Source organism: Musa acuminata, chromosome BXJ2-9 (assembly GCF_036884655.1).
Source record: "Musa acuminata AAA Group cultivar baxijiao chromosome BXJ2-9, Cavendish_Baxijiao_AAA, whole genome shotgun sequence".
Taxonomy (NCBI): Eukaryota; Viridiplantae; Streptophyta; class Magnoliopsida; order Zingiberales; family Musaceae; genus Musa; species Musa acuminata.
Window position 1 is genome coordinate 38,244,703 of NC_088346.1, and position 23,036 is coordinate 38,267,738.

General features: G+C 35.0%; 1 protein-coding gene across 2 annotated transcripts; it reads left to right on the forward strand.

Annotated features, from left to right (window-relative positions):
* The first annotated feature begins 1,161 nt into the window (after positions 1–1,161).
* LOC135623394 (myosin-8-like) lies at positions 1,162–22,810 on the forward strand. 2 transcript variants are annotated; one of them, XM_065126316.1, is made up of 39 exons: positions 1,162–1,537; positions 1,964–2,092; positions 2,356–2,499; positions 2,706–2,851; positions 2,932–3,088; positions 3,232–3,290; positions 3,395–3,554; positions 4,297–4,446; positions 4,549–4,685; positions 4,774–4,920; positions 5,068–5,169; positions 6,056–6,113; positions 6,207–6,308; positions 8,068–8,105; positions 8,227–8,353; positions 8,453–8,623; positions 8,704–8,835; positions 8,925–9,034; positions 9,108–9,168; positions 11,772–11,949; positions 12,087–12,292; positions 12,634–12,753; positions 14,369–14,467; positions 16,080–16,292; positions 16,431–16,570; positions 16,734–16,857; positions 16,946–16,984; positions 17,083–17,166; positions 17,248–17,418; positions 18,334–18,489; positions 18,624–18,809; positions 19,443–19,571; positions 19,657–19,727; positions 19,798–19,897; positions 19,984–20,040; positions 21,283–21,339; positions 21,529–21,609; positions 22,035–22,117; positions 22,223–22,810. In XM_065126316.1, the coding sequence occupies exons 1-39, from the start codon at positions 1,535–1,537 to the stop codon at positions 22,335–22,337; spliced, it is 4,542 nt and encodes a 1,513-aa protein (XP_064982388.1). In that variant the 5' UTR covers positions 1,162–1,534; the 3' UTR covers positions 22,338–22,810. The 2 variants fall into 2 exon arrangements, with proteins under 2 accessions (XP_064982388.1, XP_064982389.1); XM_065126317.1 differs by having other exon boundaries at positions 17,092–17,166.
* The last annotated feature ends 226 nt before the right edge of the window (positions 22,811–23,036 follow it).

Consider the following 23,036-nt stretch of genomic DNA (forward strand, 5'->3'; position numbering starts at 1 on the left):
ATTATTTATTATATTACGTACAAAATTGACACCCGTAAGTTATGCTTTTAATGAGTGATTTGATTGGAGGGTGGAAAGGCACTCATCTAAATGGCAGTAGGTCAATGACTTCCTCCTCGGGCTACCTTCTTCAATATTAATACGATATGGACATTTGAAGATAGCTAGCTACATGCGTCATAATACCATGGGAAGTGATTGGTTTCTCTTGGCAACCATGAAACCAGATATAATACAGAGTGATGTTAATGAATACGAGCAGTAATTTGAGGAGTCAAAACAGGTTTCTATAGTCTAATTTGTAGGAGTCTTATATATATATATATATATATATATATATATATATATATATATATATATATATAATTTGACTCAATCTTTAATTTTAAGATCCCTTAATCTTTAATTTGACTCAGGAAACTATTAAATAGGAGGAAAGGTACTGTAATAAATATTAATTAAATACCAAGTAAAATATAGAAACATATATATAATTTGCTATAAAGATTTTGATTGGATGATCATTAATTTTTTTTAAAATGTTTTAAATACAGACTGAATCCGAACCTCCCTCATTCTTTATCAAGTGCAAATGTGGTCCGATTTCATCCAAAATTAAATATATATAAAATATTTATATATATAAAATAAAAATAAAAAATAAATATAATATTGGAATCCAGAATTCGATTTCATCCAAAATTCGATGATATCTTTATATGCATCATGATCTTATCCTAGAAGATTTCTCTGTTAATCTCAAACAACTTATTGACAGAGCTACATTCACATCCTCTTGGGTCTAATATACCGAATAATAATCAAAATAAAAATATGTTATACATCATTATAAATATAATTCGAGTATATATTATAAATAAATTGAAGAGAACATTTTATTCATAATATTGACATGATATACATAATTTTATTTCGGTGGAATGCAATTATTTTCTTCCTTATTATAATAAAAATAAATGAAAGCGAAAAAGGAAATTGAACTTTTCCTGATAGCCGAGAGGGGGCAGGAATCATTGGGGCTAATCCTGATATTAAAATGCTAGTTATGGACAATTCCGAAACACATTTATTGAAGCAAACTTTGATCCTAATTACGTAAATACCGGTCACGTCTGCCTTCATGTCAATGAAGAGAGAAGAAACTCGATAGGAGAGAGAGAGAGAGAGAGAGAGAGACAGAGGAGGGGGAACAGAAGTCGGCGGAGCGCACAGCGGCGGCGGCGAGACAAGGGCGTCCTGAGGGCAAGAGAAAAGTTCTCTCCACCACCTCCTTCTTCCGGCCGTCGCCTCCGTGGGAGCGCTTTCGAAACTTTAAAGAAGCGGAACGGGCATTTGGTCGTCCGAGCCGATCTCGGCGTTGGCGAGGAGCTAGACGAGGGCCTGATTGTAAAGAAAGATTGATTCTTTGGGCACGAAGTGGATACTGGCTCCGGCGGCAAGCTTGGATTTTTGATTAGGGCCCGGGAGGACTTCGAGAAGCTTTTCGAGGTTCTGACATCGTCGGGATCTGAAGATGGTATTGGATCGGTTATCTTATGATCGTTTTGTTTTCTTGTTTGCTTTCCCCTTCTTCGATCCTTTTCGAAAGAAAAATAATCTAGTGAGTTCAAAGCCTTTAAAGGCACTCTTTATTCTCCCATTGCTTTGTCTGTGTTCTCTGGGATCCAAGGCGCCACCAATTCCACGAGAAATTTTTCAAGTTGCTTATGTTTTTAGGCATTGCATTCCGGGCTTTTGCACTCAGCTTAATGACCAATTTTGATGAATGGATGATAAAATTAAGCGTTCTGGATTGGATTGTGGCTTTCTATGGCATGCGTTGCTTTGATTCGATGCTTGAATGTCCAACAATTCCCGATTCTTGATTCATGTTGTTTTAATCACATACGTTGAAACAACTGACATATATACTTCTCACACTGTAATGCATTTCTCTTGACAGGCAACCCAGCCCAATATTGCCGTGGGATCTGAGGTCTGGGTCGAAGATCCTGATGTGGCTTGGATAGATGGGGAAGTTTTGGATGTCAAAAGGGACGAAATCACCATTAGCTGTAGTTCTGGAAAGACGGTGGGTACTTTAATTAATCGTATCTGCATATAACCTGTCCTCCTAGAAATCAAGAGAGGATTATATGCTGTTAGTTTGGTACATATACATATCTTTTGAAGATGGTCCGAAGCTGTTTTTGTTCTTTTGATATTTTAGTATGACTATGTGGAACTAATATACCTAATATTTAGAATTAGGAAATTTAAAACCTATTTCCCTGTAGAAAACAATATATAAATGTATGTTCAAGCATTAACGTCGATATCATATTTGCACTGCAGGTGACTGCCAAAACTTTGAAGGTTCATCCTAAGGATCCTGAGGCCGCACCTGGTGGGGTGGATGACATGACAAAGCTTGCTTATTTGCATGAACCTGGAGTTTTACAGAACTTAAGATCTAGATATGACATGAATGAAATCTATGTAAGTTCTCTGGAACAAACTAAGCTGATCATGGTCTCTTTCATCCTCTCCGTGATTAACTTGTTGTACATTAAGATGAAATTACTTGTAATATTTGATTTATGCATTGATTTCTGAATTTCTTGTTTATTCTAGAATCTAGATAGTCCTTCCCCCATTCATTTATTGCATTGTTGAGCAGCTAACCAATAAAGTTGTATGACCAGACCTATACTGGAAACATATTGATCGCTGTCAATCCTTTCCGAAGGCTGCCTCATCTCTATGATAGCCACATGATGGAACAATACAAAGGGGCAGTTTTTGGTGAGCTAAGTCCTCATCCATTTGCTGTTGCAGATGCTGCATACCGGTACTATTTTACTCCATGAACTTCAGAAGATTCCCAATGATATCTTTTTCTCTGATTACACAATTGTCATAATGAATCAGGCAGATGATAAATGAGGGAGTAAGCCAATCAATTTTGGTAAGTGGAGAAAGTGGAGCAGGTAAAACAGAAAGCACCAAAATGCTTATGCGGTATCTTGCATACATGGGTGGTAGAGTTGCATCTGAAGGCCGAACTGTCGAGCAACAAGTGTTGCAGGTGAAATACCTTCCTGTGACTGGTTATAATGTCAGTCTTGAATGTGCAATCCTTTGTTTAAAATTTATTTTTAAATTTTGTTGTTCTTTCTTCTGCTTCTTTCATATAACCTTCTCTGTGGTATATTGTTTTTTCATATACAGTCGAATCCTGTTCTTGAAGCATTTGGGAATGCAAAGACAGTTAGAAACAACAATTCAAGGTCTGAAAATTCTGTTATGATATTCCTCTTAATTTCATAAGATCCACATTTATGCATATTATGGTTACTAAATACTGTTCCTTCTTTTGATATTCCACTTGTAGTCGTTTTGGCAAGTTTGTTGAGATTCAGTTTGATCAGAGTGGAAGGATCTCCGGAGCTGCCATTCGAACTTACCTTCTTGAGAGATCTCGGGTCTGCCAAGTATCTGATCCTGAGAGAAATTATCATTGTTTTTACATGCTTTGTGCAGCTCCGCCAGAGGTAATGAGCCTCTTGATGATTAGCTTTTTTTTTTTGTTTTGAGTTGTCCTAAGCCTGTGTGTAGTGATACTGTATGTTTCCGTGAACTGTATATAGATTGTCTGACAACTGTTGCAGTCTGTATAACAAAACCTTAAAACTATATATTCACAATATCATGTATGGGGCATTTGGTTTCCTGTAACTGGAAATGTCTGCAAGTAGCAGTCGTAGGAAAAAAAATTAAATTCTGCATACAGAAATTTTAGGTCTGTTTGGATGCTTGCATGTATAGTTGGCTTTAAGAGGAAGGAGCAGCGGTTATGTAGATTAAGGTAGAGGAGGGGAGATAGGGGGATTGGTAACATGTTAGGAGGCAACCCGTATGAGGATGGAGAAGGTATCCAACCCACTTATGACAAGATATGGGTTCTTGCAAGTGCAACATGCAGCACTTCAATTTGCAAGTCCACTTGCAACATATAGGGGTCTAGTTGCATGTACTCATGCTGCAAGTGGTTTACTTGTAGGCAACCAAACACCTGCAAGTGATAGTCACTGCAGGTGACGAAATGTGACCTCAGTAAGTTTACAACTGGATAAATGCCGAACATTAAGATTGTTTTCCTTAGTGCAATTGATGTCCTTCAGAAGTTCATGCTCTAATTGGAATTCTCATATTGGTTATCATATTGACTGGCTGTAGTTATCAAAAGTTTGCATTTCTGATACTTAACTGAATATTTAAAATGTTATTTATCAGGATATAGGAAGATTTAAACTGGGAAGTCCTAGAACATTTCACTATCTTAACCAGTCTAAGTGCTATGAGCTTGATGGAGTAGATGATGCAAAAGAGTACCTGGAAACTAAAAACGCTATGGATATTATTGGAATAACTGCTGATGAACAGGTATTCTAATTTTTTTGTCTTATATAAGAGAGGAAACTAATATCCTAATACCCTTTTATTCTAGTTTTTTTCCATACCTAATGTATTTTTTTCTTCATTCAGGATGCCATTTTCCGGGTTGTGGCTGCTATTCTTCATTTAGGGAATGTTGAGTTTGCAGATGGAAAGGAAATAGATTCATCACAGCCAAAAGATGAAAAATCTTGGTTTCATTTGAGAACTGCTGCTGAACTTTTAATGTAAGAGTGACATGTTTGTTGAATTTTAAAGTGTACATAATCATGTGGGATGCAATTGTGGTAGTTGACAGCTTACGGATTTCCCCAGGTGTGATGTAAATGCACTCGAGGATTCTTTGTGTACGCGTGTTATTGTAACCCGTGATGAGAACATAGTAAAAACCTTGGATTTGGCAGCTGCTGTGCTTAGTAGGGATGCCCTTGCAAAAATCATATATTCACGACTTTTTGATTGGTAATTATTGAAGCAATATGCTATACTCTTTGTTTAGCCTTCTAAGTTCACTTTCTATCTTCCCTGTAATATTATCCTATTTAAGCGCATACTTCCTTCAATACATTCACCAGGTACTGATCACATTTTCTTTTCTCTTACATTCAGGCTTGTAAACAAAATCAACAATTCGATTGGTCAAGATCCTGATTCAAAGAACTTAATTGGAGTTCTGGACATATATGGCTTTGAAAGTTTCAAGACAAACAGGTGCTTAAGTGGTATGCTTTTGTGTTTGTGTAAAGTATGCCAACATCTTGTTGTGAACTATCTGGGTTGGAGCCCCTGTGCTCTATTTGCTAGTGATAATTTCCTTCCTCTAGATGCCACTTTTAGTTGAGTGATTTGATTTTTCTGTGCTATGTTTAGTAACTTTAGTTCGTAGATCAGTACATAAGTTAAAAATTTGTCTTTGCTTTTTATACTATTTGAGTTAAGATTTAGAACATATTGAATTACTTGTTCTTGCTTCTTGTTGTCGTATTCTTTTCAGAAGGGACTCAAGGAGATTACGGTAGCTCTTGCTAGATCATATGCATCCCTTCCTTGTTAAGAATCTCTGGCAACATACATTAAAAGGACTATCTGACAATACACTTTAAGCAAACTGTTTCAGTGCCTCAGAAAAAAATTGAGCAAACTCAGTTGCTGGAAATTTAGTTTCATATATGCCTTGGATGCAGGCACACTTGCCTTTTTTCAGTTTTCACTGGATGTGTTCTCTTTTAGATATGACCATGTTTTCTACATCTATTGAAATCTAAAAGTAAAACTATATTCTTTTGCTACATTTACTGAAAGCTAAGCGTGCAACTTAAATCTGTTAGGCTTGAAACTCTATATGATTCCTTTTTTCAAAAGAGTGAGCTGGATTCATATCATGACATTGTGGCCTTTTACATAGGATATCTGTAAAACTTTGATTCGTTGAAATTTAAAATTCTGGTTCATTTTTTTTCTTCTTTGGCTTGTAAAATTTGATTCTTATATAGTGTCCTCCTCTTACCACTATTATGCACTTCTGATGAAGAATGATCTGTAAAGTTTATCAGTTTGTAGCAAGTGGATTGAGTTCTAATACATTCACATTTTGCAGCTTTGAGCAGTTCTGCATCAATCTGACAAATGAAAAATTGCAGCAACATTTTAACCAGGTTTGAATAAATGGATGACATGCTATACCTTGCAAGCAACAGCAGTACTTGATAACAGGTTTTTCTAACTCATTTCCTTTTTTTCCATTGCAGCATGTTTTTAAAATGGAGCAAGAAGAATATACAAAAGAAGAAATCGATTGGAGTTACATTGAATTTGTTGATAATCAGGATATTCTTGATCTGATCGAAAAGGTTTGTTTGATTACATGTTCAGTAGCTGTTAGTTTCTAGTAGATATCATCATTTCAATCTCTCTCCCACCTTTGGTTTCAATTATTAATGGTCTTATTTTAATGTTTCTTCTTGATGAGATGCAAGTAACTTATGCATACAACAACTGGTAGAATTTCTTCTGCCTTTTTGCAACATATTGGGAATGTTCTCATGGTGCTATATATGCATATATAGAAATATTTTCTTCTATCAATATGGAACTTGTCTTTAATTCTGTTTTAGTGGATTAAAATTTCCTCACCCTTTTTTAGCAGCTTATATATTATAATACTAATGAATTTTGGTAACAATAAGCTACTTTTTGTTATCCTTCTGGAAAAGAACTTAGTTATTCATCCTTGACATTCTTAGTTTTCATTAGGAGATGTGTTATTGTCTTTTTAATTAAAAAAACCACACCTTTCTAATTAAAATATCCTGCAGCAATTCTTGGTATCATTGATTGGCCACAGAGGACCAAGTAGTCTCTGTTTAGGTAGCTGAATATTAAACTGTTGAGTGCAAACTTTTTGGGGAAGTTAAATGCACTCTTGAGGCTACAAGGTAGCATCATGGTGAGATTTCTGTAACATTGTCGACAAACGAAGAAAAGATTAACAATTAACATCCATGATTGATCTTATTACATGATTTACTGTTACTTATACAATGAAAATATCTAAAATAAATTTGACGAGTTCTAGGATCATAGATTACCCTAAGATGAAAATTCAGAGAGAATCTGGTACAGGATACTCCCTCTCTCCCTCATTTTCTACCCTTTGTTGGTGCTGGAAATGAAGATTTAAAGGCTGATTCCCAGAATTCATGATATGACGGTGTTGGGTGGTTGCTCTTTTCTCCTTGTTCTCAATCAATGTAGCCCCCATTAATGGACACCTAACTGTAGCTTTGGGACTTGAAGTAATTATTGGGAACTGGAGCTATTTCTAGAAAACAAAGGCATTGGATTGCAGTATATTATCAACCAGTTATTGAATGTGCCTCACAAAGTAGGTAGTATTAAATTGTTCAATTTTGGTTTACATTCTTCTCCCATTCTCTCTCAAAATGGCCAAGTAAGTTTTATTATGATTTATGAGAGCATCTAGTTGCCATGGGACAAATGTTTGTCTGATTTCTGTTATATGTCTATAGAAGGAGAAGAAGAGAGAAGAATTGGACGCAGCTAAGGATTAGGAGGGAAGTTGTGCTATTATCATTAAGATAAAAAAATATATACTTGGCTCATCAGAAAGATGCTGTTGACGTATTGATTGACCTTAAAATTTAGTTGGTTGTTGATTGGCTCCATAGTTTAAATTTGGGAATTAAATTGTCAAGATTCAATTTATTTGGGAATTAATTTTTTATATTTCTCTGATGATATTTTGATGTTGTAACGAAGCTTTGATCCTATCTCTTCATTTATTAAAATTGACACGTGATATTTGTTTGGTCGATAGGTCCCTGTTTGTAATATTCATTTATTTCTGCAGCTTCTTGTTTCTGTTTCAATGTTTTCAGAGGAGACATGGAAGTGTGACATGAATATTAAAAATTTTTCGTAAACATTTTAGCACTTTCACAGGTTTAATCACTGACATCCCTTAGAAAGGTTGACCTGAAAATTTGAACATAAATATGCCATATGATTATCATTATATACATGCATTCCTCATGTATTATTGGTTTCACTAGGTTTATCTAATCATGATATTTGACTATTGACTTTCAGAAACCTGGTGGAATAATTGCTCTTCTTGATGAAGCTTGGTATGTATGGGCATGTCAGCTGAACTTGGTCTTTGTTCTGTTTGTCTACTAGTGCATTTGCATTAATAAAAATTATTCTCTGTTTGACTGATATCAACATTTTCTTGATTCTGTTATGCAGCATGTTACCCAGATCAACGCATGAAACATTTGCTCAGAAGTTGTACCAGTCCTTCAAAAACAATAAGCGGTTCAGCAAGCCAAAATTATCACGCTCTGATTTTATAATTTCCCACTATGCTGGTGATGTGAGTACTTTAATTAATGTTATCCTTTTTATTCACTATGATTGTCAAACAAGAATGCTTGCAAATAATAAAAGTTTGAAATTACTTTTCCTCATCCAGGTCACCTACCAGACAGAATTTTTCTTGGACAAGAACAAAGATTATGTTGTTGCTGAGCACCAGGCACTCTTGATGGCCTCTAAATGTTCTTTTGTTTCAAGCCTATTTCCTCCTCTCTCTGAGGATGCATCAAAATCCTCAAAATTTTCATCAATTGGCGCTAGATTTAAGGTACAACAGTATTTTTTCTCAATTTAGGTAGTGCATCTATCTTTCAAATTACTTATTCATGATTTCTGGCAACTATGCAGCAACAATTACAGGCTCTGCTAGAAACTCTAAGTGCCACTGAGCCACACTATATTCGTTGTGTGAAACCAAATAATCTTCTGAAGCCAGCAATTTATGAGAATCATAATGTTCTCCAGCAGCTACGTTGTGGGGTAGGATTTTATATTAAGTTTGCATCTTGCTTTGCTGATTTTCACATAGTAAGCATCCAATATCTATCATTTTTTTCTCCTTGATTTAGGGGGTGATGGAGGCAATTAGGATAAGTTGTGCTGGATATCCAACTAGACGAACATTTGATGAATTCATAGACCGTTTTGGCATCCTTGCACCTGAAGTTTTCGATGGAAGGTAAAGTACAATTAACCCAATATTGTCTGGATGATGAGATTTGCTTAGTCCGATATTATTTTTCTCATGGCAGTTGTGATGAGGTAGCTGTCTCAAAGAAGTTGTTAGGAAAAGTGAATCTCAAAGGCTATCAGGTACAATTAAAAAATAGAAAGCAACTTGCAACTTATTTGTTTTCTATTATTTTTCTTTCATAAAAACTGAGTCATTGTTTCAATGGAAAGATATAACAAACAAATTTTCTTGAGCCTGCTACCCCCAGTGTGCTGCCATAAATTTTCCAGTTCACATTATTACTGGCTTTAGAAAACTTTGCTGACCTAAAGACTACTGAGCATAATTAGCTCAATTAATAAAAGGTTCCATGATACATAGTCCATTGGCTGATGTCCTCTCAGGTTAAACAAAGGTAACAATTACACATCCTCTGGAAAAACTAGGCTTGTCAAAAATTTTAAACTAAATTGGTAAACTAACTTCAAATAATGGAATTATTTCACTTGCTATGCAGCTTCTGCAGTTAATGTTGGTAAATTTGTATTTAGTAGTCAGTCAGATAATATTATAATAATTCTGTGCAAAAATACAACTTGTTTAGATACTAATTGAAGCTTGGAACATCAAAATAACATGAGACAACATTGAGTCAAGGAATTAATTGTCTCACCATGCCTTTGTTCCTTGATGTACTGGGGACATTAAATGGGAGAAAAATAAGGACATAGAGAACAGATAAAAGTCTTGTTCCAAATTGCCAATTTTTATGACTTATTGACCTTTATAAATCTACATCCCCTTGAAAGCACACCATTAACTTAATTTTATGCCTAGCCACACATACTAGCCCAGTACAAATATTCACTGCCGAATATATGTCAGCATGAGATTTACCAGCACATGGGAGGCACCAGCTGTCATGGCAATCCATGCATGGAGGCATAAGCTTTTATATTTAATTGAAATGAGGGCTTGATGATTGTGCCATACTGTTCAATAGTTTGAAAATGATGCGTCACTAGTGTTTTCGACATATGTTTATAATATGTGGATGTCATCCATTAAATAAGCTTTAAATACTAGTATTTGAGTAATTTATCTAGTCTCTGAAGCTAATGTTATCATAATAGTTCTGACTAGGGGATTTTTTATATTTTTTTAGTTGATAGTTATTTATTTGGAGTGTACCTTTATTAATATTAACAATGATCATGGGCAAGGATTGAAATATTGTACCATACCAGAGTTTCGACATTCGCTCGGTATGGTATGGTACGGTACTGTATACCGAGCGGTATACCGTTCAGTATATATATATATATATATATATTGTCCGGTATCCGATCTGCTGATGGACCGGTACGTACCATCCGTACCGAACGGTATTATTTGAAATTGAAGACCTTGATCATGGGAATATTCATTGTAATAAGGTTATCAACTTTCCTGCTTATAGTAGCTTGATCAAGTGCTTGCTTACCTTATCTGTTAACAGTGGAACAATTTAATCATTGTGTTAATTTAATGAAATAATTTTACAGCTGTATCAAACAGTCAATAAGAATGCCCACAATCTGATACCGGGCTCAGGGACAATATTTTTAAGAAACCAATACTCTCTGATGCACAATTGTAGGATTATGGATTATAATGTCAACAGATTCCATGGGGGTTCATAGATCTTATCTCATGATAGTGTCACATTTCAACATATTTTAGTCCCATCATCATTAAGGATCATGTCTTATGAGTCCTCTAAGTCTTATCTCTTATCTCATGGAGTACTTCTCTAAGTCTTTTAATTTTAGGAAGTTATACACAGTTGAATGCTGTTAAGTGGAGCTTCTCCACTTCTGACAATGCCACCTGGAATTTGAAGGTCTAATTTGTGGCATCAGTCGCAAGTGGAACTCTCCCACTTGAGTTATACCCCTGTCAGAACTTGACAAGGCACAAGCTAGTTCCAAAGTCAAATAATTCTGCAGCAAACTAAAGGTCTAATTTCTTAGACCCCTTAGATATTGGATCCTCCCAACAATTAGATGTGCCTTCTAATGGTTCCTTGACAACTAGAACTAACATGTCACATAGTTATCACCAACTGTTGGCAAGAGCATGAAAGATGATCAGCTAGTTCATAATTGGATGTTTAATCAGGTTTACTTTTTCTGTTAGAGCAGTGATTTAAATCTTATCTGTTCCACTAAATTTCTCTCTCTCTCTCTCTCTCTCTCTCTCTCTCTCTCTGTGTATATTTATTCATATTTATGGGCAATATCAGATTTGTGGTATGTGTGATTATGAATTCTTGTAACCCCATCTCTACTCTTCCCATGTTAGTCCTCCATCTTCTAAATATGGTATGTAGATTATTGACATTGGTCTCACATGTACAATTTATGTCCTCTGATATATCTAAGATGATTATGCAAGTATTTAAATTATCCAACTGATATAAGAAGAGTTATAGCTCTTGATAAGTACAATTAAAGTATATTCTAATTTCACTTTTGGCTTGTGGACAAACATTATTGAAGACTGTTGTTATTCAGTTGGCATAGTACCTTTGTCTGTAGTAAATGAAAATATGCTTTTCCAATATTGTAAGTTCTTGTAAATATGGTTACATAAATAGGACCCTTAAATTATGAGTGTCATTAAATTTTCTATGCTAAATGGTACTACTAAGTATTAATTAGATTATGCAGTGACAGATTGTCCTAATATTTTCACCATTCAGATAGGAAAGACGAAGGTGTTTCTTCGAGCTGGACAGATGGCTGAACTTGATGCCCTTAGAAATGAAGTCTTAGGGAGATCTGCTAACTTAATTCAAAGAAAAGTTCGATCATACTTGTCCCGTAGAAGTTTCATTTTGCTGAAAAAGTCTGCCATAATGATTCAAACAATATGCAGAGGTACTCATTCTGTAATATGCTTGTACCAGTTATGACTAATGGTATTAATAATTTTGTTGTTTTCATTTCTCTAACATATATACAGGTTTTTGTCTCAAGCTGATGTAAGGTAATGTATTCTCTTTTTTACTTTGAAGGACAACATGCAAGGCAAATTTATGAGATCAAGCGGAAAGAAGCTGCTGCACTTAGGATTCAGACATATTTTCGTGTGCATTTTGCAAGAAAAACTTACAAGGAGTTGTTATATTCATCTATCACAATTCAAGCTGGTTTACGTGGGATGACTGCTCGTAAGGAGCTTCGTTTCAGGCAACAGACAAAAGCTGCAACCATTATTCAGGTAAAATACTGAAGAAATGAATGGATTGCTTTGCACCAGTTATGGAAAACTGGAATTCTTCTGACACTACATGCATACTTTCATATAATCACATGCGCATAATGATTAAATTACCATCATGATATGTATGGCTTCATTCTGAGTAATCTTCGTTGTTCTGATGAACTGCAGCTGACTAATAATGGATAATGTCTTAATGGTCTATGCAATCTTGATACAGGATTACATAGACCAATTTCTCTTCATTTTTCTATTTGTTCATTATCTCTTTTGTTTGTTTATTGTACTTGTTCAAAATGCTAAACCTTTCTTCCTATTCTTTATCATGTTTCTTTTTCTAGAGTCGATGCCGCCAATACTTGGCATGTTTGCATTATTCAAGAATGAAGAAAGCAGCAATCACTACTCAATGTTCATGGAGAGGAAGAGTTGCGAGAAGTGAACTGCGGAAATTAAAAATGGTAAAACTTTTACTGAACATTTCATGTACTTTTGTTATCATTGACGTTTTGAATAGGAGGTTAATTTGCCTGATTAATATATGTTGCCTGAAGTTTCTTATTATTAAGCTCTAATTATAGTTGATACAGAAGAGCAAATTAATTGATTCTGATTGTTTCTAAGTCATCTTTGTTTGAGGGGGCTATTCTAGTCTAAGTGCTAGATATGTTCCCTAGAGTGGATTATGAAACTAGTGTTGTGTGTTTCCTGGCCATATGGAAGCTTAGATCATAAGTCTTTTCCTTTTAGAGCTAGACATAGGTATAGTGAATTTCTCTTTAAGAGATTTGTTGAACTTACCTTTGCTTCAGGAGAACATTAGAGGTATTTTATTTTTTTATTGATTACCATAACTTCTTGATGCAACTTTCCTATCTTCCTCTCCATATTTAATCTGACACTTTCCTGCCAAGTGTTCTATGAAACCAACTTCATGTCAATTTTAAATTGTCTAGAATTGAAATTCAGCACTAAATAATAAAAAATCTGCATAACAAGTAGATATATGTATGATTCCTAAAATGTGTTGGAAGGAGCAGAAGCTAGATATGAAGCATATTGTGTACGTATGATCCCTGAAATGTGTTGGAATGACCAGAGGTCAATATGAATCATACTGCCTGTACTACATTAACAAATTTATGAGTTCTGAGCTCCATGTCTGTTGTTACTAATGTGTGACAGCTTTAATATGAATTTGGTATCTTACGTAAATTTATGAGTTCTGAGCTCCATTTACATCATGTTGTATATCTTACGTAAGAATTTGGTATTTGTGATTTTGAGTGGCAAATTCAATATGAAAATAATATTCTGCTTGCTGTATTGCGAAGTTAGTATGCATATCTAATCAAATAAGTTCAGATTGATGGAATGCAGCAGTGAGGAAAATGGTTTTATGACAAATTGGCAAGAATGAGACATCAAATGAGATGTTGCAGAAAATAGGTTGGCATATTTTAATACAACATAACAGCAAGAGTTAAACAATCAAAATGGAGAAAGGGAAGTGGGAAAAAAGAAGAGACACTGTTTCTAGGGTGATCAGGGATATGTAGATAGTTAGATGGTACCAGGGAATGTTGTTGGAGTTAGAAGTTGGAGATCAAGCATATTGTCTGTGTGATGCTGAGATGTGTTTGGGTCCTGAGCTCCATATTTGTTTTTGCTAACCTGTGACATCTTTACTACTTACGTATGTGAGAATTTGGGATTTGCAATCCTAAGAATGGGAAAATCAATGTGAAAATAAAATTCTGCTTGCTTTCTTGCAAAATAGCTTACAAATTTGATCGAAGAAGTTAAAGATGATGAAATGCAACAATGAGGGAAATGGCTGTGATAAATTCTTAAGAGTGAAGCATCAAATGAGTGATGTGTTGCGGATAATCAATTAGAATTATTTTAAAACAAAATAGCAGCAACAATGAAAGATCAAAAATGGAAAAGATGAAGAGAAGAACTGAGACTGAGAATGATATCTTGAATTTTTTTTATCACGGTACAGACAATTTTTGTCTTGTAGGATTAATCATGCACTTATTGTTGCTTACTTTTTCCTTTCTTTTTTGGTAGGCTGCAAGAGAAACCGGTGCCCTTCAAGCTGCTAAAAATAAGTTAGAAAAGCAAGTTGAGGAACTTACATGGCGTCTACAGCTGGAGAAACGCATACGGGTAAATATAGAAATCATGGTGGCCTTTCCTGTGAATTTTATATCTTGACTGTCTATAGATCCAAAATCACGTTAGCTGTACCGGTATTTTTTTGTGTCATGCTTTTGTGTTTCTTGGTAATATTCTAATTAAAATTGTTAAAATGTGTTTGTGATGTTTAATGTTAAATACTATCTACGGGAGCCAAGTGACTATTTATAAATTTATCAGATCAGTGTCTTGTAAAAGTCATTATGCTTCATCTAGTGATATCCTGAAATCAGAAAGTATTGAACTTACAGGAAATGGATGTCATAAATAAGTCAATTTTATTTGTTCCTTAATCTTTAAATTTCCTATAATATTCTTCTAAATTCTAAGTTTAGTAAGTCTAATTTTTTTGAAACTTGAAACTTGAATCCTCATTATAGTGTTAGAAATGGAAAGAAAAAGTCTCTAAGTTTTAGTTTTCTGCTGTCTAAAATGCTGATTGAGATCACATAGAAAGTTCAGTGAACTAACTTCTAGTACAGAAAGAAAATCAACATGAAAAAATTAATTGGGAAGGGCAACTAGTTTCACTAGAAATCAGTTGATTGATAGGTAGTAGTTTCTTATAACAAAGGAACTAGGTACACTGTGGTATTCTGAGGTGTATTGACTACCATTCCAGTCTAGCTGCGTAATATCATGTTGCTGTATCATGGTACCACCCCTGTACCAAGATTATACAATGTTAATATTTTTCAAATAGGTGTTAACTGCTAAGCATATGTACTGGTCTGACTGGGTTCTGGTACTAATATGACTTTTCAAACCATTCTTACAACCATGTAAGCTAATTAATAATAATAAATTCATCAGCTGTGACCTTTCATATTTCCTGCAAGCACTTTGGTTGAACTTTAGTGATACAGAGATCTAGGTTTTGTTCTACTTAACCTATAATCTTAAAGGTAGTATATTCACATAATATATGCATATATACACTGTTATTGAAGTCTTGAGGTGCAATGTAGTTAAAATTTTGAGCATTGCCACAAATGAGTACTATAATGTTAGTCTATGATTATCACACAAGATGATATCTATGAGATGCGAGAGATCATGTTTATTTTATTTGTGAAGGTATATATCATCAGTTCTTTGAGAAGAGAAGAGGTTAAACAATTGGGTATATTAGTTCATTGTTCTCTATTTATTCTCTGTTCTTTACTTTTATTTTTCTTTTTTACTTAGTGTTTTTCGGACTTTGCTACTTTCCTCTTCTTTTTTACCACTTATGTTATCAAATTTCACTATTGACTAAGTCAATAACACTTTAATTACTGAGCTAAAAGGATATTGGTGAATGATAATTACATCTAAATTCTGTTTGTGTAGATGATTTATAATTTATTTATTTGGAGTAACATTGCTTCAATTAGGCATGCACCTTGTGCCAAGGCTCCTAGAGACCTTAGCATATGAACATCTATGTCTGTATATATGATACACATGCACCTCGCATCTAGGCTTCTGGAGATCATAATTAAATACATTTGTGCATGCATTCATATTTACATGTATTTACTCACAGGGACATGTCTGTGGCAATTTGACTTTAAAGAAATTTTCTCTCTCTTTCTTGTAGGCGGATATGGAAGAAGCTAAAACACAGGAGAATGCAAAACTGCAAGCTGCTTTGCAGGAGATGCAACAAAAATTTGATGAAACAAAAGCTTTGCTAGTAAAAGAACAGGAGGCTGCCAAGCAGGCTGCTGAACAAGTTCCTGTCGTTAAAGAAATCCCAGTTATTGATACAGTTCTTATGGATAAGCTTAGGGATGAGAATGAGAAGCTTAAGGTGAGATGATCCATGTAGTAGGGTTTGTATCTCTTCAGTTAATTTCTTACTGCCAGAGCAAACTCTTTAGTTGGATTCAAATGCATTTGACATAGCTGCAATTGATTATGGAATCATTTATTACTTCATAATATGTAGGCTTTGGTGAGTTCTCTTGAAATGAAGATTGATGAATCTGAGAAGAAGTATGAAGAAACAAGCAGAATTAGTGAGGAAAGGCTGAAGAAGGCAACGGAGGCAGAATCTAAGATCGTTAACCTCAACAATGCAATTGAAAGGTCCTACTTTGTTGAAGTTTTTAGGGATATGAGTATATATCTCCTCTGATTTGATATCTTATAATGTTAAATCTACATATTATTAAATCTTATGTGGTTATCTTCCCTTAGTTTAGTGGATTAAATTAACAAAATTGTATAATCTTATTTGATCTGGGGACAGGCTTCAAGAGAAACTATCTAACCTGGAGTCAGAGGATCAGATTCTTCGGCAGCAGGCTATGTTGCATTCACCAATAAAACGCATGTCAGAACATTTATCAATTCCAGTCACTCCTACCAATCAGGTACTGATTTATTTTCCAACAAGGATCATTTGTTTGACTCTTTTAGTATGTATGATATAGCATCATTCCATTTGTCTTTTTGAAGCAGAATTTGGAAAATGGTCACCATGATTTCCAAGAGCCTAAGGTTTGTGCAATCAATAAGTTCAATATGTTAAGTTTGCTTCATATACATACAAAACTTGTCCTGTATGATTTGTATCATAACAACATTAATCTGTTTAGGAAGTTCAGAGTGCACCTCCTGCTGTCAATGATTATGCAAATGGTGGTACCAAGTTAAATAGACCCTCCATCGAGAGGCAGCAGGTATATGTAAATAGAACACAAATCATCAATCTATTAGGTGCACTGCTTTTGTCTTAACAGGTAGATGTTTTTATTATGCAGGAAGATGTTGATGCCCTTATTAATTGTGTCTCTAAAAATATCGGATTTAGTGAAGGAAAGCCAGTATCTGCATTCACAATCTACAAATGTCTTATTCATTGGAAATCATTTGAAGCAGAAAAGACTAGTGTTTTTGATCATCTTATACAGATGATCGGTTCTGCAATTGAGGTAATTTGTGCAGGATCAGTCCACATGCTTTTTTTTTCATTTTCTTTCCTGAATATAACAAGTGACATATAAAGTTTCCTCATTTTCTTTCCTCTCCGTTTGTGCAAACTACTTAAGGTGGAAAATTCATGGAATTGGTTCTCAGAAAACTACTTTTTCTGTTGCTTGGTTGGTTAAGAAACAAAAATATCTGGGAGTTCTTTTTCAGATTTCTAGGAAATTTATGGCTTTTTTTACAGATTTTTCTAGTTTGGAGAATGAAATCAAAATTTTTCCAAAATATTCTTCGCATTATTTCTTTGTTTTCTAAAAGGAGACAAAGCTTTACTTTTTCTCTGCATTTGCAGCATCAATAAAAGAATAGACTAGCCTTTTCATCCTTTTTCTATGATCTCAACAATTCTATTTAGTTTTGATGGAAATATTTTTTGTGGAAAATTCATTTCCACTGATTATTTTGCAAGGAAACCGACTCTTATCATTACATAATGACATATTGTTATTGCCAATGTATTGACGGCTTACGTATTGTTTCTTTTTTTTATTTTGGAGTTGTATTTCATCATCCTGCCTGATGGAAAAATTGACACAGTAGCTTGATGAGCCTATAACCGCATCCCAAGTTAATACCAAAGTCCAATGTAGCCTTAAACAACAGAATGTTCCTCCCACTTTCAATATGGCACTATTAGAGATGTTACAATCTCCTCGTTCAAGTTTTAGTGTCTTTGTCAAGTCTCAAGGCTAATGCATACTTTGGAATCATGTCCTTTGTTGCTTCTAAGTGATGGTCATTGACAATAGCTCATACAATTGAACTTACAGTTCTTGCTTGTTTTGTTGCTAGCCATCCTACAATTTCTAGATTCTACATTGATTGTCATCTGATCGCAGACTTTCTCGATCTCTGTGCAGGATGAGCATGACAATGACCATCTTGCATACTGGCTATCAAATGGTTCTACTTTGTTATTCCTGCTGCAACGAAGTCTTAAAGTTGCTGGTGCAGTTGGGAGTACTGCACAACGAAAACCTCCTGCGCCAACATCATTTTTTGGGAGAATGACTCAAGTATGCAAAAACTGTTAATATCTCTTGCATTATGTTTGGTTATCTTGAGTTGTTACCCTGGGCCACTGCATCTGGCTTTCATCTGTGATACTTATGTTTAATACAAATCTTTTTTCTTTTTTACTGAATGCTAGAGTTTTCGCTCCTCATCTTCTGTAAGCCTTGCTGTGGATGGACTATCTGTTGTGCGCCAAGTTGAGGCAAAGTATCCTGCCTTGCTTTTCAAGCAGCAGCTAACAGCTTATGTGGAGAAGATATATGGAATTATCCGTGATAATGTGAAAAAGGATTTATCTTCCTTGCTATCGTTATGCATCCAGGTATAGAGTATTGCCACAAATACATGTCTGTTAGATAAAATGTATGTTTAATAACTAATGTTAGATGAAAAGTATGTTTAATAACTAATTGGAGTTAATGGTATGAACCTTGAGTTAATTTTCTTTTTTTAGTTGTGTCATATTAATTAGTTTAAGATGGAACATTTTTTGCTTCTAATGTGCTGATACTAATAGTTTTTTGATATTTGGGATTTCGTTTACCAATTTGACTGTTTGTCCTCTAAATATTGCCAACAGTCAAAACCTGTTTTCGTCAATTTGGACGACTTTTCACTGTCTTAAGTCTGTTTAATCAAATTTTAAATAAGTACATGTATGTTGTCAGATCATTTCTTAGTTATAATTCTACAACATACTCAACGTTTAGGTGGAACATTTCATGATGTTAAATTCTGATCCTTTACCGTAGAGTAGAAGTCATTACTTAATGTGTGAGCTATTCATGGAGTACCCAACACTTGAAACAAATTACTTGTTGTATACCTTGTTCTGTTCTCCTAAATTCTGCTCTGGAATGCTTCTCTGTCATCATATTTTCTATGGATGAATTATTATAATCTTTTGACAATATAAGCACATCTCAATTGCTATTTTATTGATCTTGATACTCAGGCCCCAAGAACAACAAGGGCAAGTATGCTGCGAGGTGTTGGGCGTTCACCTCGTCAGACACAAGGGAACCATTGGCAGAACATCATTGAGAGACTCGATAACCTCCTTAAAACAATGCAAGAAAATTATGTATGATGTCTTAATTAAAATGAAGTAAAACTGTACCTTTTGGGAGTCCATCATAGAACTTTAAGTTAAATCTGTTGTTTTTCAGGTACCTCTTGTTCTAATTCAGAAGATGTACACGCAAATTTTCTCATTCATCAACGTACAAGTTTTTAACAGGTTAGTGACTGTTTGATATTTTTTTTTGTGTAGTAGGTGATTAGAATATAATTCCTTTACTGCTTTGCAGTCTGCTTCTTCGTCGTGAGTGTTGCTCTTTTAGCAACGGAGAGTATGTGAAATCTGGTCTAGGTGAACTGGAACTATGGTGTACAAAAACAAAACCTCAGGTATAAATGTTCGTTGCGGTTGTTCAATGCAGTTGTTCAAAGGAATATTTAGTCCCTGTAGTATCTGATATTCATTCTCCTTTCAGTACACAGGTTTGTCTTGGGATGAACTTAAGCACATTAGACAAGCTGTTGGTTTCTTGGTAAGTAATTTCTATTTCTATCTGTAGCACAGGGCAATGATACTCTCTCATTTAAGAAGCTAGCTTTATACTTGAATTATAAATATAACATCTTGACATAAGGCAGCCATGTTTTGTGCTGTGCAGTTGCAATGAATTCTATCTAGATCCATGTGAATGCTATATTAACAAATAAGATGCCTTCTAATCATGCAATATTGATTTCAAATTATGCAGCTAAGAAGTTAACTTTTAACTTGCATCCTGTTTACTGTTTACTGTTTACTGTTTTACTCTATTAGAAAATATAACCGAGCACAATAGTATCTTGCTTTGGAATCTTATCTATTGACCTCCCATGACCTTAACATGTACAACCAATCATGTCATGCTTGTTTGGATAAATAAAATACTACTTGTGCAGGCCAGTTTTTATAAAGGATCCAGCAACTGAACTGTGCAGGCCAGTTTTTAGTACTTAATACTTTGGGCTAGTTTAAATAATCATAGTGGCTTAACCAGAAGATGTGAGTTCTCTTTATAATCTTAAATCCTAGGAACATGTTTCCTATGATGTTCTTATAAAACCAGTTGTTTCCTGGCTGCTATTTTTGGCTTGTGTACATAATCAATTGAAAGGGTTGTTTGGTTGCTTACAACTAGACAGCTTGCAAAAGCATTTGCTGTAAGCAGTCCTGTTGCACATGTTTGGTTGCCTGCAAGTTTTCAGTTGCATTTTGGATTGTCATGCAGTGCAGCCACTGACAATGGTCCCTCACCTGCTTCATCCTTTCTCTCCTCCCTCTTCACTTTTCCTTCTTACTCTCATCTTCACTTTGGCCACCACTTCAAAGCATTGCCAATGAGGTCATTTTCTCCTGCTCCTTCCTCCCGCATCCTGTTCTCTTATTTTCCACTTTGGTCTGCTGCTTCAGCTTCCAGCAACACAAGGGGTACCCCTTGCTTCTTCCTACCTCTCTTGCTTTCTACCTTCGATCAGTCCCACCATAGCTTCTGCAGACATATAGACCGCTCCCTTGATCCATCTCTCTCTCTCTCCATCCTCTGTGCCACCTCAACAAAATAACTGCTGATGCAGATAGTTATGGATGAACTTGATTTGCGTGAATATATTGTGATGAACAGGTTATATTGTTAGACCATTATCTCGTAGTTCAATCATTTAAACTTTTATTGCTACAGTCTCAGAAGCTTACTTGGTAGTTTAAACGTCTTTTTTACAATCTCTCTTGTTATATGCAGGTGATATTTCAGAAGTATAGGATTTCATATGATGAGATTGTGAACGATCTCTGCCCAGTAAGATCACATTGACTTGCACCCTCTTGTCTGTGTTTATTGCTGGAAGTGGTGTGTTTGTGGGTCTTAGTTTTAATTAATGCTCAGTAGGTTTGTTATTGGGAGGGGTAGTAGATTGGTCGTATTGTGCTCCTGGTGAGGGGTGGTTGATTGGATCTAACAGTCTCTTATGGTTCCTTCTTCCTGCAGGTTCTTAGTGTCCAGCAGCTCTATAGAATTTGCATTCAGTACTGGGATGACAAGTACAATACAAAAAGCGTCTCTGCAGATGTAAGTTCAAGGAATTAGTTTACCGTGATATATATATATATATATATATATATATATATATATATATATATATATGTATGTATGTATGTATATATATATATGTGTATGTATGTATATATATATATATGTATGTATGTATACATATATATATATATATGTATGTATACATACATATATATAACCATTAGTACTTGTTCCTGTATACATTTAGTTCTTGGGTTTATGTATTATGCGGTGATTTACCTCGGGGCATGTCTAGACAACTGTGTTTGGATATGACTTCACATGAACAATAAAAGATGGGTGCCCAAATAGTTATTTAATGTGAACTTTTCATGCAGTTGCTTGTCTGTTGCATTACTGAATTGCATAGCCTTGAGTTCGATTCAGAATAACTAACTGTTGGTCTTTGTACCTTTATACAGGTCCTCTCCAATATGCGGGTATTAATGACAGAGGATTCTAATGATGCAGAAAGCAGTGCCTTCCTGCTAGATGATAACTCGAGGTGAAAGGAAAAGCCATTTCAAATGTGTTTACACAATGTTTTGTTGTTTTTTTCATGATGAACTGGAATACTGACCGCATCCTGATCTTTTTCTCCTTGGTACAGCATTCCCTTCTCGGTAGATGACTTGTTAAGCTCTTTGCAAGAGAAGGAATTTATGCATGTCAGGTCAGCAGAGGAACTTACGGAAAACCCGGCCTTCCAATTTTTACAGGAATGATAGGCTCTGTCTAGACCCGAGGAATTCTCGCATTATAATCTTGAAGTGGTAGAAGTTCATTACCATACCATTTTTCAGCATTCATTTTTTCCCTTTCAGTGGGTGTGTATATTTGATGGTGGGAGTAAAATGTGTAAGATTTTGTTAGGGGCAATTTGTAGGGATGGGATGAGTGTCACCACCCTCCATTAAGAGTTCTTCACACAAGATGCAGAAGACGTTTTGTTTTGTTCTACACACCGTTGCTTCTGTTCAATTATATTGTTTTTGGAAGGGAATGTTCTGAGAGTCCCCCTCCCCGTTTTAACTTGTATAGTATATATAGGATTAGTACGAAATAATGATTATAAAGCAGAATACTCACAAGCAGATAAATTTTTTTTTTCTTCTGTTTTTATGCAGAATATTCTGAAATTTTTTTTCATATATTTTCATAACTGAGAACCTTCTGAATAAGTTTTCTGCAGTCATCATTGTTGTTGTTTGCATTACACCACTTATTATGGTTTCCAGGTTCTCTCCGAGCCTCTTTACATGACTTTAATGACTCCTATAGTTTTTATGTAATTCGTCAAGATATACCAATGAATGCATTTTTAAAGCTAACTCATTGGTAATCATTGTTGTGTATTATGCCGCAGGGTGTGCATGTATCAATCATCCTTTGGGTTTGAGATGCATATCAGGCTTTGTCCTCAT